Source organism: Nerophis ophidion, linkage group LG21 (genome assembly GCF_033978795.1).
Source record: "Nerophis ophidion isolate RoL-2023_Sa linkage group LG21, RoL_Noph_v1.0, whole genome shotgun sequence".
NCBI classification, from domain to species: domain Eukaryota; kingdom Metazoa; phylum Chordata; class Actinopteri; order Syngnathiformes; family Syngnathidae; genus Nerophis; species Nerophis ophidion.
The window spans coordinates 23,775,900-23,789,860 of record NC_084631.1 but is presented as its reverse complement, the minus strand read 5'-3'; the positions used below and the strand labels follow the sequence as shown (position 1 = coordinate 23,789,860).

Below are 13,961 nucleotides of genomic sequence, written 5' to 3'. Positions count from 1 at the left end.
GTTTCTCAACTGTTTGTAAATGTTGAAATTTATAAATAAACATTTTTTTTAAAAGTCTAATAATCTAACAATTAGACGACGCATGCTTCTTTCTTTAAAATCACCATTATGTCTCGACTGTCCTTATAGTCTTTACAGCAGTGACGTGCTGTCAGGGGAGGCAAGTGAAGCAGTGCTTATACCATGGGATGTTAGAAAAACAAATTAATAAAATAAAGTAAGTTTGAATATTTCTCCTTTGGTCTATGCTTTCTATGTGATTTTGGTGTGGTTTCTGTATATTTTGATGATTTTCATGGTCAAAATCGCGAAAATTCCGCGTTTCCTTAACAAATCAATGTGGCAGACGAGAAGTGAGGCAGACACAGGTGGTGCCTCCTCGGCCATAGACATCTTAAGTAGACTCAGCATTGGCTGCTATGACACGATAAATTCGGCCGCCATCTTGAAGTGGTGATGAGGAGACGGCGAGCAGCCTAAACTGACAGTTGACATGTAGAAAACAAAGATGCGGAGCTGGTGTTCAGCCTTTTCCAGCTCAAATGAGTGGACTGTTAAAAATATGTTTTTTTTTTTTCTCATTGATAGGAATGTAATATTATTTGATTGTATTACTTTTTATTGACATTGGTCTTATTGCCTATAAAAATGGATCAATGGCATCCCCGCCCAGCTTCTTTAACTTGTTATATCCTCTCTACAGGATGGACAGCTGGAATGTGTTTTATCAAGCTTAACAATGGCTGGAATAAACTTCTTGGATCAAAAATGTAACAAGAAACACAGAAGGAACTCTCTGGATTTAGATAAAAGTTGTCCACCAAAGGCTGTTGAATTATGGAGGAACTTTGTCCCTCATTCTGATTTCAGGAACATTTGGACATAACAGATTTGTCATCCCAAATAAAATTAAAGAAGTACATATCAAAATTATTCATACATTTCACCAAATGTATGCAGGATGTTTCACCAGAATGCACATTTCATCATATTGAAAAATAATCAAATACAGATTTTTTTTTGATTGTCCCTGCTCTCATTTGTTCTATTTAGTATTTGGCATACAATTTTTCAGTGAAAAAGATAAATATTTTTGTTTTTACATTTAAAACTTCATTAAGAGGTGGATAATGTGATCAAACTGTTAATATGTATTTTAGGTAAATGTTATATTCATAAATCCAGAGTATTAGCATACGAACCAAATCTGTTTGTGTTTTCTTCTGAATTTAAAAAATAATAATAATTAGGCTTTAATAATTACAAAGGAAAACAAAAAGGCCATAACTTCCCACGTTCTAAAAATCACAAAGCCAAACAAAATGTAAGTCAGGGGTTGGGAACCTATGGCTCTAGAGCCGGATGTGGCTCTTTTGATGACTGCATCTGGCTCTCAGATAAATCTTAGCTGACATTGCTTAACACGATAAGTAATTAATAATTCTGCTGGTAATCACAGTGTAAAAAATAACGTTGAAATTATAAAAAATTGTCATGCATTTTAATCCAACCATTTGTTTTCTATCGCACCTATTCAAGATGTCACATTAATGGCAATAAGTATTATATTTATTATTGGTTAGCTTTAGAATAACAATGTTTTTGAAAAGAATAAGAGTCTTGTTATACTCTAAAAATGTTGATCTTAAAAATGCACACATTTAGTAGTATTCACTGTAAAAAAAATATTATATGGCTCTCACGGAAATACATTTTGAAATATTTGACTTTCTTGGCTCTCTCAGCCAAAAAGGTTCCCGACCCCTGGTTCCATAGCCTGATACTTTTATTGGCTTTTAATTTATTGTAGTGTTAACCGTCGCATGTTATGTTTCTTGTTTTTTTCTGTTATTTGTTTTTCCTTTATGTTTGTGTGTTCCAACTTCCTGTTAATTTGTAAAAATGTGATAATCGTTACTTTAAAGGCCTACTGAAATGAGATTTTCTTATTTAAACGGGGATAGCAGGTCTATTCTATGTGTCATACTTGATCATTTCGCGATATTGCCATATTTTTGCTGAAAGGATTTAGTAGAGAACATCGACGATAAAGTTTGCAACTTTTGGTCGCTAATAAAAAAGCTTTGCCTTTACCGGAAGTAGCACACGATGAAGTCACCGGTGTTAGGGCTCCTCAAATTGTTTATAATGTGGGGCTCCTCACATTGTTTATAATTTGAGCCTCCAGCAGAAAGACCTATTCGGACCGAGAAAGCGACATTTTCCCCATTAATTTGAGCGAGGAAGAAAGATTTGTGAATGAGGAAATTTAGAGTTAAAGACTAGAAAAAAAAAAATAAAAAAAAAATAAAGTAAAATAAAAAAAGGCGATTGCATTGGGAGCGATTCAAATGTTTATAGACACATTTACTAGGATAATTCTGGGAAATCCCTTAGCTTTCTATTGTGTTTCTAGTGTTTTAGTGAGTTAAATAGTACCTGATAGTCGGAGGGGTGTGTCCACGGCTGTGTTGACGCCAGTCTCTGAGAGAAGTCACGAAGGTGCAGCAGGACAGAAGATCCGCTGATGTCCAGTAAGAGGCGACTTTTTACCACAATTTTCTCACAGAAACCTGCCGGTTGACAAGTGGTCGGGAACCATGTTCGCTTGACCGCTCTAATCCATAGTAAAGCTTCACCTCCGGGAATTTTAAACAAGGAAACACCGTTTGTTTGTGTGGCTAACGGGTAAAGCTTCCCACTTCCACCTTTCTACTTTGACTTCTCCATTATTAATTGAACCAATTGCAACAGATTCAGCAACACAGATGTCCAAAATACTGTGTAATTGCGCGATGAAAAAAGACGACTTTTAGCCGCAAGTGTCCCATCCAACCAATAACGTCACAAACGCGCGCGTCATCATTCCGCGACATTTTCAACAGGAAACTCTGCGGGAAATTAAAAATTGTTATTTTTAGTTAACTATACCGGCCGTATTGGCATGTGTTGCAATGTAAATATTTCATCATTGATATATAAACTATCAGACTGCGTGGTCGGTAGTAGTGGGTTTCAGTAGGCCTTTAATTTGTTCAATGTTTATTTCATACTGTTGTTAAAATAACGTTTTAAAAAAAGACCATGACCGGCGCCTCTCGGTCACGTGATTGCAACTCGACAACACGGCACATGCTGCAGTACACACCCCAGCACACTAAGCGGCAGTGCGCACCTTGCAAGCTAAGTATGCGCCTGATGTCCACTAATGCACCGGAAAAAGGAGAAGAAAGAGAAACAAGGTAGAGGAGTGTGCAACGCAGAGCGAGATAGTTAACGTGCAGTCTTAAAGTAAAACTATTTACTTTAAATATTCAATATTATGTATGCTAAATAGCAAAGGAAGAACATTGTTCAAAGGACGCGTTTTTGAATTGACGCCGGCGTCCACAAACGTGCACTGCGAAGGGTGCAGACTGGGCTGACGTGAGGAGGACATCCTACTCGACGGGAGAGGCCCGGTGGTAATTTATTTAACATTTACTTGACCATTTCCCGCTATTGTGTTCAACAAATAGAGAATTTTAGAGGTTGCATGGTCGCGCCGGTCGTCGTCCACGCAAAGTAGCGACCACAGGTAGCTGAACACGACGTCGCCATCTTTAGCACAGCGACCAGCGTCACTAATACAAAAAACCCGATCGGTACACGCATGCGCGAAGATTGTCACTTCTTGGACTTCTTGGAATATTTAACGACGGGGCTTTTGCGGCGTCACGCTCTCTGGTATTTGAATGTTTTAATACTGTTTTGTATAAAAAAAGAATAAAAAAATGAGCAAGGGGTCGATCTAAAAAGCACTTCCACACTTCTGCCATTTTAAAGAATGACGCATGGGGGCGTTACTGACTCCCACGCCATAGTTTCTTTTTTTAAATGTTGATTTTTTTTTTAAAGAGGCATTTACTATAACTCAAATCTTTATCTGCAGCCTTACAAACATAAACGTTTAAATTGTAAATATTTGATGTAAAGAAAATATTAAATGTTTTTTTTTTTTTTTGCAATTTAAAGGCCTACTGAAATGAGATTTTCCTATTTAAAAGTGGATAGCAGGTCCATTCTATGTGTAATACCTGATCCTTTTGCGATATTGCCATATTTTTGCTGAAAGGATTTAGTAGAGAACGACGACGATAAAGTTCGCAACTTTTGGTCGCTAATAAAAAAGCCTTGCCTGTACCGGAAGTAGCAGATGATGTGCGCGTGACGTCACGGGTTGTAGGGCTACTCACATCCTCACATTGTTTATAATCATAGCCACCAGCAGCAAGAGCAATTCGGACCGAGAAAGCGACAATTTCCCCATTAATTTGAGCGAGGATGAAAGATTTGTGGATGAGGAAAGTTAGAGTGAAGCACAAAAAAGAAAAGGCGACAGCTCCAGGCGGCGGCAGTGGGAGCGATTCAGATGTAATTAGACACATTTACTAGGATAATTCTGGAAAATCCCTTATCTGCTTATTGTGTTAATAGAGTTTTAGTGAGATTATAAAGTCATACCTGAAAGTCGGAGGGCTGCGGTGAACGCCAGTGTCTCTGAAAGAAGCCAATGGAGGAGCCAAGATCACAGTTGCCTTTTTGACAGCTGCAGGAGGAGGTTGCATAATCCTCTGAAGTCTCCGGTAAGAGCCGACTTAATATCACAATTGGTTGACATGTGGTAGAGAAACATGTTCGCTTGACCGCTCTGGTTAAAGCTTCCCAACAAACAAACACCGGCTGTGTTTCAGTTGCTAAAGGCAGCTGCAATCCACTTCTTTCCACAAACAGGATCGTTCTTTATAGTCTCCATTATTAATTGAACAAATTGCAAAAGATTCAGCAACACAGATGTCCAAAATACTGTGTAATTAAGCGATGAAAAGAAACGACTTTTAGCCGTGAATGGTGCTGGGCTGAAATGTCCGCTCCAACCAATAACGTCACAAGCACGCTTCAACATAAGCGTCATCATTCCGCGACGTTTTCAACAGGATACCTCGCGGGAAATTTAAAATTGCAATTAAGTAAACTAAACCGGCCGTATTGGCATGTGTTGCAATTTTAATATTTCATCATTGATGTATAAACTATCAGACTGCGTGGTCGGTAGTAGTGGGTTTCAGTAGGCCTTTAAGGCTGCTGAATAAATCGTCATGGTTTCTTTATGAATCCATCCGGTTTCAAAACTCTGTATTTTTTAGATAACGCTTGTTTTGTATGTTATCTTTTATATATGACATTGTTAGTAATATAAAGATTACAAAAAACATGGTTACTAACGACGGTCACGAACGTAACTACCAGAGTGGTATATAAAGAGAGTATAAAGAGAGTTACCATGAGTTGATTAACGTGGACCCGGACTTAAACAAGTTGAAAAACGTATTCAGATGTTAACATTTAGTGGTTAATTGTACGGAATATGTACTGTACTGTGCAATCTACTAATAAAAGTATCAATCAATCAAAAGTATGGCCAACTAAACGTGAGGCGCCATTTTTGCTACCAAGGATGCGATAGCTGTCGTTTTCACGTTAGTTTTTCTGATGAAATAAACCAAAATAATGTCTGTCTATAGTTCTAAACATACACCAGCTCATAAACTTACAGTAAAACATATTTTTATTTCGTGAATTTTGTTGCTACATTCCTGCAGTGTTTGGTGACCAGCAGGCACTGTAACACACATTTTATACCCCACTGTTATTTACAATCAGAATCAGAAATACTTTATTAATCCCCGAGGGGATATTATGATTATTTATAAAGTATAAATTATAGCGGCTGAAGTTCCTGCGCCTCAGGTGCCAATGCAGCGTCTATTCATGTATGATGTCTATGGTGACAACCACAGTAGGCCTCAGACGTTGTCATTGCTTGATGGCGGCAAAGCCAGCGTTTGCTACAATAAAATAAAATAACATTATTTAGCCCTCGCTTGCGAAACTTTTGTTTCGTATTGTGTGTAGTCTGAAAAGAGGAAAAAAAAGCAGTTAAGTTAGGTGTAGAATAAAGTAGTGGGCAATGAATGCCAGGCTAGCTAACATGACCTAGCCAGGGAAGCTGAAGTAGTGCAGGCGTACAATACTGTGTTTAAAATTATGCTTAAAAATAACAAAATTCAACCATTCCACTTCTAAAAGGAGCAGCAGTGGAACGTTTAGACAGTATTTGATCACATGACAACAGCACTTAATGTTGAATTCTACCGCTGTCATTACGCTAGACGTCTAGCTCACATGAGGGAGCCGCATTCCCGCCACTGACTGAGCCGTGATTGGCCGAAGAGAAGATGCTGGGTCTTCCGCCAGAGCTCTGGGTGTCCGTGTTCGGTTACCTGAGCACGGAGGAAAAGCACGCTGTTCGCTGCTGCTGCAGGGCCTTCAAAAAGCTGGTCGACCACCCATATTTGTGGAGGAGGTACACGGTGGTGCTGAGGGACCTCGACCGCTACACCTTTGGCTTCTGGGAGACTATGCACCAGCGCAAGCTGACCCGAGTGGCCGTGCGTCACCTTCGACGGAAAGAATGGCAGCGGCTCGTCAAGTTCCTCCCGACGCTCACCGCCATCGTGTTCGTGGGCGGAGGGCATGTGTACAAGCAGAAGTACCTGCACCCCCTGATGCAGTTCCCAAACATAAGAGACTTCGGCGTAAGGGACACCACCTGGATGGAGCCCGTGCTGAGCACCAGTCTGATCGCCCACCTCAGGGATCGGCTGACACACATGAGCGTGTGCAACGTCAACCTGACGTGCACCGTCTCCTTCATTCAGGCCGTGTCGCAGCTCAGCAACCTGCGGTACCTGCTCTTCCACCAACAGGGCTACGACCTGGACGAGGTCCGTCCTGTGCCCTTGGAAGATTTCCACCACATGATGATGCACCTGAAGAAGCTCAAACACCTCTCATGGGGAATGAGGGGCAAGCCGCAGGACCCTCTTCCTGACAACTGGCCGAGCCCCGCAGATCCTCGGGACCCAGGTAAACACAATCCTCATGTGGTCACGGACACTGATTTTAAGGCAGAGATAAGCAGTTTACTGACTTTACCTTCCTCAGGATCTCAGTACAGCGGTCCAGCCCTGACCACCTTGGAGCTGGAGGTCTACCCCGAGACCATCCTGCCCGAGACAGCCCTGTGGAACTTGACCTCACTCAAGTCACTGACGGTGCGCTACAGGTACTTTCAAGATGGCGTGGACTGTCGCCTAAACTCCTGGCTGAGACCCCTCAAGAACTTGGAGTCTCTCAGCATCATCGGTGAGTTGTTGTCAGGAGGGAACTACACATTGACGAAGATGAACACTACCTGGTCGGGATGTAATATCGTAACGATTTTATGTATACTGGCATCGATATTCTTTAAATACCAGTTTTCATCATTACTCTTATCGGTAATATATGTAGTGCAAATAGAGATGTGAAAATATTAGGGGTGTAACGGTACACAAACATTTTGGTTCGGTACGTACCTCGGTTTAGAGGTCACGGTTTGGTTCATTTTCGGTACAGTAAGAAAACAACAAAATATACATTTTTTTGGTTATTTATTTACCAAATTTTGTAAACAATGGCTTTGTCCTTTTAACATTGGGAACACTATAATAATTCTGCCCACGTTAATCAACATTAAACTGTCTCAACGTGTTGCTCAGATTAAATAAAATGACAAAACGTTTCATCTACATATAAAAAGTGCAACATTAAACAATTTCAAGTCAACTCATCTTGCTTAATTTATTACAGCATTTGGGAAGCCTGTAGTTGATTTTTATTATGTAAATGTTATATTTGTATCAACATATTATAGCAGGGACCCTGCCATTCAAAACTAGGCTCCTACATTACTAATGATTAATGTAACTATAGCTGAAAAAATAGTACAATAGCAATAAGAGAGACTATTCATCCCTGAACACCATGGAGTTCATGTAGGCTTTATGATGCACTTACATTATTATATCAATTATCAGAGACAGAAACTCTTCTTTAACATAATGTCCTTTTTTGCTGCTTCAACACACCTCAATCAACACTGTCCGTAACACACACACACACACACACACACACACACACACACACAAAGTTTCGTTGTACTTGTGCAATGACAATAAAGACCTATCCTATCCTACACACACACACACATACACACACACACACACACACACAAAGTTTCGTTGTACTTGTGCAATGACAATAAAGACCTATCCTATCACACACATACACACTCACACACACACCGCAAAATGAGCTAACGTTACGCTAAAAGCTAATTAGCCTTCACCTTAGGCCAGGACTGCGAGTGAGCTGAGCTGCAGTTTGTTTCTAGAAGGTCAACGGGCTCATAATGATGTTAGTAGTAGTTGACTTGGAAGTGTTTAGTATAATTTGGGGAGAGTCCGCTGCCACCTGCTAAACACATATCTGCTCGACGCTGAAACGCTCACTACATGCACTCTGAATACGCACTGCTGATTGGCTGTTACCGCTACGATGGTAACCAATCAGATGGTTGTGTAGGAGACAGAGGCAGAAAGCAGAGCAGCTCTAATAGGCTTCATTGTAAGCTGACTTTTGAACGCATTTATTTATTATTTAGAATGCATTAAAAAATACATCCGTCATGTCTTTCATAATGAACGTGAACGATAGGCAACATTCCAAAAAAAGTGCAGTACTCTGTATACATCCCTACTCCTTGGGCTTGTGGTGGCGAACCTATACACTTTATATTGTTTCGAGATATTGTTTCATCGCTATCCAGTGTTTTATTGATCTTAAAAATCCTCAAGTATCAGTATCCGCATTGTTATGACTTTTATGCCTCTGTAACTTCTTGGTATCGGATCGATACCTACATTTGTAGTATACAGAGCATCAGTAAGCAACAAATGAATAAGTGCTTGTTACATTTGAGTCCTCCTTGTGGGACGTTCTCACCAATGTTTTATGGTTCCCAAGACAGGCCCGAACTCTCTGGCCGTCTACACGACCACCATTCCCGCCAGCGTGACTAGCCTGACGCTGCGTGTGGCCATCACTCTCAAGGACTTGGACTCCATCGCTCCGAAAGGCTTGTCTTTGGAGCACCTGGACATTGGGCAGAACCGCTCCAATGGCAGCCTGTGTCGCTGCATCCCCACGTTGTTCCCTCAACTCAGGACGCTGCGCATAAGGTGGGCCCCCACCCCCTTGTGTCAGCGGGATCAGAATTTTCACGTCACGTTCTGAGCGCTTCCCTTTTGCCTTCCAGGTTCTTCCATCGGGAGCCGGAGAAGGACTTGCTGAACCTTCACCGCCTTCGGCACCTGGAGCGCCTGGAGCTGCTGGTGGAGCGCTCCTTAATCCTAAGAGGCTACCTGAACGGACACCCGTGGCCTGGCCCCTCGGTGCAAGAGCTCATCAACCAGCTACGGGGGATGTCGGCCAATAGGATCACCGTAGTCACCGCCATGCGCCAGAGAAACCCTCTAAGGGAATGCAACTGTGTGTGGGAGGGAGACCGATGATCCCAGCAGAACTTCTTCATCTCCAGATGATAAATTTATGAAATAATTTTGCCTTCTTTTATACTTCCTCCAAATTAGCCGTTTGGAATTTGCTAACATTACTATGCTAGCATGTTAACATTAGTATGCTAACATCTTTTTAAGCTATTTTTCTGAAATGTATGTAGCCAGGTCCAAAAAAAAAAAATGTTTACAATGTATTTCCGAGAGGACTCCACTAGGGGTCAGTATGGCATCTGGTGTGTTTGCAAATTTGCAAAGGCATACGACTGAATAAGTGAGCGTTGGATGAGAGCCAAGAAAAAGGAAGTAGTGTCAAAACTCGTAGCTTTGGGAGAAACGTGTGTATACTTTTGTTGCTACTTCGAAGGTCATTTGGGAGATTTTGGACATATAGGTGGCGACTTGTCCAGGGTGTACGCCGCCTTCCAGCCAAAGGCAGCTGGGATGGGCTCCAGCACCCACTGCGACCCCGAAAGGGACACGCGGTATAAAATGTATCCATCTTCTTCTGCTTATCCAAGGTCGGGTCACGGGGGCAGCAGCCTAAGCAGGGAAGCCCAGACTTCCCTCTCCCTAACCACTTTGTCCAGCTCGCCCCAGGGGTTCCAGAGTCGTTCCCTGGCTAGCCAGGAGACATAGTCTTCCCAACTTTTCCTGGGTCTTCCCCGTGGCCTCCTACCGGTCGGACGTGCCCGAAAAACCTCCCTAAGGAGGCGTTCGGGTGGCATCCTGACCAGATACCCGAACCACTGCATCTGGCTCCTCTCGATGTGGAGGTGCAGCGGCTTTACTTTGAGCTCTACCCGGATGACAGGGCTTCTCACCCTAACACTAAGTGAGACCGGATACCATCAACGCCCTGACTGCACCTAGAAATTCTGTCCATAACAGTTATGAACCGGATTGGTGACAAAAGGCAGCCTTGGTGGAGTCCAACCCTCACTGGAAACGTGTCCCACATACTGCCGGCAATGCGGTCCAAGCTCTGGCACTGATCATACAGGGAACGGACCGCCACAATCGGACAGTGCGATACCCCATACTCTCTGAGCACTCCCCACGGGATTTCGCGGAGTACATGGTGGGATGCCTTCTCCCAAGTCCACAAAGCACATGTAGACTGGTTGGGCAAACTCCTATGCACCCGCAAGGACCCTGCTGAGAGTATAGAGCTGGTACACAGTTCCACGACCAGGACGAAAACCACACTGTTCCTCCTGAGTCCGAGGTTAGACTATCCGGCGTAGCCTCCTCTCCAGTAAACCTGAATAGACCCTACCGGAAAGGCTGAGGAAAATGGATGACTGGCAAAAAAGCCACTGCAGTTATTTTATTGATCTATTTTCTCTAAATTCTCCAAGTACCAATATGTGTTGCCCGGCAAAATAGTTAATCATTTGGAATATGATGTCTGCAACATGTTTAAGAAAAGCTGGCACAAGTGGCAAAAAAGACTGAGATAGTTGAGGAATGCTCATCAAACACATATTTGGAACATTCAGCAGGTAAACCGGCTAATTGGGAACAGGTGGTTGCCATGATTGGGTATTATCAATCAATCAATCAATGTTTATTTATATAGCCCCAAATCACAAATGTCTCAAAGGACTGCACAAATCATTACGACTACAACATCCTCTGAAGAACCCACAAAAGGGCAAGGAAAACTCACACCCAGTGGGCAGGGAGAATTCACATCCAGTGGGACGCCAGTGACAATGCTGACTATGAGAAACCTTGGAGAGGACCTCAGATGTGGGCAACCCCCCCCCCTCTAGGGGACCGAAAGCAATGGATGTCGAGCGGGTCTAACATGATACTGTGAAAGTTCAATCCATAGTGGCTCCAAGACAGCAGTGAGAGTCCCGTCCACAGGAAACCATCTCAAGCGGATCAGCAGTGTAGAGATGTCCCCAACCGATACAGGCGAGCGGTCCATCCTGGGTCCCGACGAGCGGTCCATCCTGGGTCTCGACTCTGGACAGGGTATTAGAGCAGCTTCCACGAAATGCTCAGTCATTCGAAAACAAAGATGGGGCGAGGGTCACAACTTTGTGAACAAATGCATGAACATTTCTCAACAAGCTATTTCAAGGGATTTCACCTTCTGCGGTCCGTAATATCAAAAGGTTCAGAGAATCTGGAGAAATCACTGCACGTAAGCGATGATATTACAGACCTTTTGATCCTTCAGGCGGTACTGCATCAAAAAGTGACATCAGTGTGTGAAGGATATCATGACATAACACTTCAGAAAACCACTGTCAGTAACTACAGTTTGTTGCTATTGCTACATCTGGAAGTGCAAGTTAAAACTCTTCTATGCAAAGCTAAAGCCATTTATCGACAACACCCAGAAACGCCGCCGGCTTTGCAGGGCCCGAGCTCATCTAAGATGGACAGCTGATGCAAAGTGGAAAAGTGTTCTGTGGTCTGACGAGTCCACATTTGAAATTGTTTTTTGGAAACGTGGATGTTGTGTCCTCCAGAAGAGAGAGGAAAAGAACCATCCGGATTGTTCTAGGCGCAAAGTTCAAAAGCCAGCATCTGTGGTGGTATGTTATGAGGGTGTAATGGGGCCCACAGCATGGGTATCTTACATTTGTGAAGGCACCAATAATGTTGAAAGGTACATACAGGTTTTGGAGCAACATGCCATCCAAGCAACGTTATCATGGACGTCCCTGCTTATATCAGCAAGACAATGCCAAGCCATGTGTCACAACACCATGGCTTGATAGTGAAAGAGTGCGGGTACTAGACTGGCCTGCCTTTAGTCCAGACCTGTCTCCCATTGAATATGTGTGGCACAGTATGAAGCCTAAAATACGACAATGGAGACCCCAAACTGGTGAATAACTTAAGCTGTACATCAAGCAAGAATGGGAAAGAATTCCACCTGAAAAGCTTCAAAAATTGGTCTTTTCAGTTCTCAAAATGTTTACAGTGGTAAAAATGCCCCTGTGCCAACTTTTTTGAAATGTTTTGCTTCCATTAAATTCTAAGTTCATAAATATTTGCAAAACAATTTAAGTTTCTCAGTTTGAACATTAAATATCTTGTCTTTGCAGTCTATTCAATTGAATATATGTTGAAAAGGATTTGCAAATTGTTGTATTCTGTTTTTATTTACGATTTACACAACTTCACTAGTTTTGGGTTTTGTACACCCACGTTTCTCCCAAAGCAACGAGTCCTCTCAAATTTACCTCAGAGTGATACAACTAGTTGACACATAAAACTGTTGGCCTCCTAGTATCCTAACATTAAATTGCTAACTTTTATAGCGTCTGAATATTTTACCTTTCACATCCTGGCTCCAGTGATTCAGACTTTATTTTTTTTTTTCCAACCTCTGGATTTTTATTTTTATTTTTTTAAAGAACTATTGTATTAGAGCACTGTACTGTAAGGTCATCTTGAATAAAGTTAGTAAGATATTAAAATCAATGTGTCAAAATTTCATAAACCCTGTGAGCCTAATACTCAAGTTAGTAATAACCACCATTAAAAAGGTAAAAACACCTATAAGCACCCTGGCGGTGTGTGTGTGTGTGTGTGCATGTAAAATGTGTTCTGTAGAAAAAAAAATTAAGTTTGGGCCAAATGTATTTTAATTAACAAAGTATATTTAAAAATTCCTCCAACTGCACAGCTTGTTGAAAATTGTCCTCAAACTGTTTTAGTCTTTCTTGGGCTTTGTCACTCAGATTCTTGATGGGATAGAGTTGTTACTGTTTCAACAATAAACTAATAAAGGTGTTACTTACCTTAATTAACATTTCATATATATCTGAGTCTACAAATCAGTTTACCTACAGTCATAGTCTTGTCCCTGTTCCTATATTTGCAATTTTGTGTATAATTTGGCCTTCTCAAGGGAAACTGCACAGCTGCAAAGACATGGACTATGTTGCCTGTTGTGTTAAAGGAGACCTGCACTATCATTCACAATACTTCCGTGAGACAACACACGTTCAGTTTTTTATGCATTCTAACTCATCAATAAATGTTAGCAAGAGTCAGCTAACAATGGCGCGAGTGGGTTTTGTCCTATTTGGCCGATAAAGCATTGTAATAAAATAAAAAATCCATTAATGTTTTATATAAAAGTGAAATGTTACAGGCACATTCATATTTTTGTATAATATTTACGGATTTTAGTCATCTTAACCGTAGGGAAGTGTATTGATTTCAAAACGTCAATTTACTTAAACAACAACACTACTAATCATGGCAGACTTCATGAGGGACAAGGAAGACTACTTTGGGACAAATGATGATCCAGAACCTTGTAGGATGAGTTACAAGTTGTAAAGTATTGTTCTATAGTCCATATTGTCTTTTATGCTAAAGCGACATCTTGTGGTCGAGTTTTCTCACTACAAGTGTAGCAGGTTGATCGGGAATTTCCTTTAGCTTCATGCTTTGAACCAAATGCAAAAACATTGTTCCATTTCC

General features: G+C 41.7%; 1 protein-coding gene across 2 annotated transcripts; it reads left to right on the top strand.

Moving 5' to 3' along the window:
• The first annotated feature begins 3,157 nt into the window (after positions 1-3,157).
• On the top strand, positions 3,158-12,950 carry LOC133539916 (uncharacterized). 2 transcript variants are annotated; one of them, XM_061882251.1, is made up of 5 exons: positions 3,158-3,242; positions 6,213-6,969; positions 7,048-7,248; positions 8,954-9,164; positions 9,242-12,950. In XM_061882251.1, exons 2-5 carry the CDS (start codon positions 6,279-6,281, stop codon positions 9,495-9,497), a joined length of 1,359 nt encoding a protein of 452 aa, XP_061738235.1. In that variant the 5' UTR covers positions 3,158-3,242; positions 6,213-6,278; the 3' UTR covers positions 9,498-12,950. The 2 variants fall into 2 exon arrangements, with proteins under 2 accessions (XP_061738235.1, XP_061738234.1); XM_061882250.1 differs by having other exon boundaries at positions 3,189-3,464.
• Positions 12,951-13,961: the final 1,011 nt, after the last annotated feature.

Bases quoted from the DNA above. Each gene is read 5' to 3' on its own strand.
- LOC133539916 (XM_061882251.1), top strand. From the start codon at position 6,279: ATGCTGGGTCTTCCGCCAGAGCTCTGGGTGTCCGTGTTCGGTTACCTG. The intron at 6,970-7,047 runs GTAAACACAATC...TACCTTCCTCAG, and splicing joins CGCAGATCCTCGGGACCCAG to GATCTCAGTACAGCGGTCCA. The intron at 9,165-9,241 runs GTGGGCCCCCAC...TTTGCCTTCCAG, and splicing joins CTCAGGACGCTGCGCATAAG to GTTCTTCCATCGGGAGCCGG.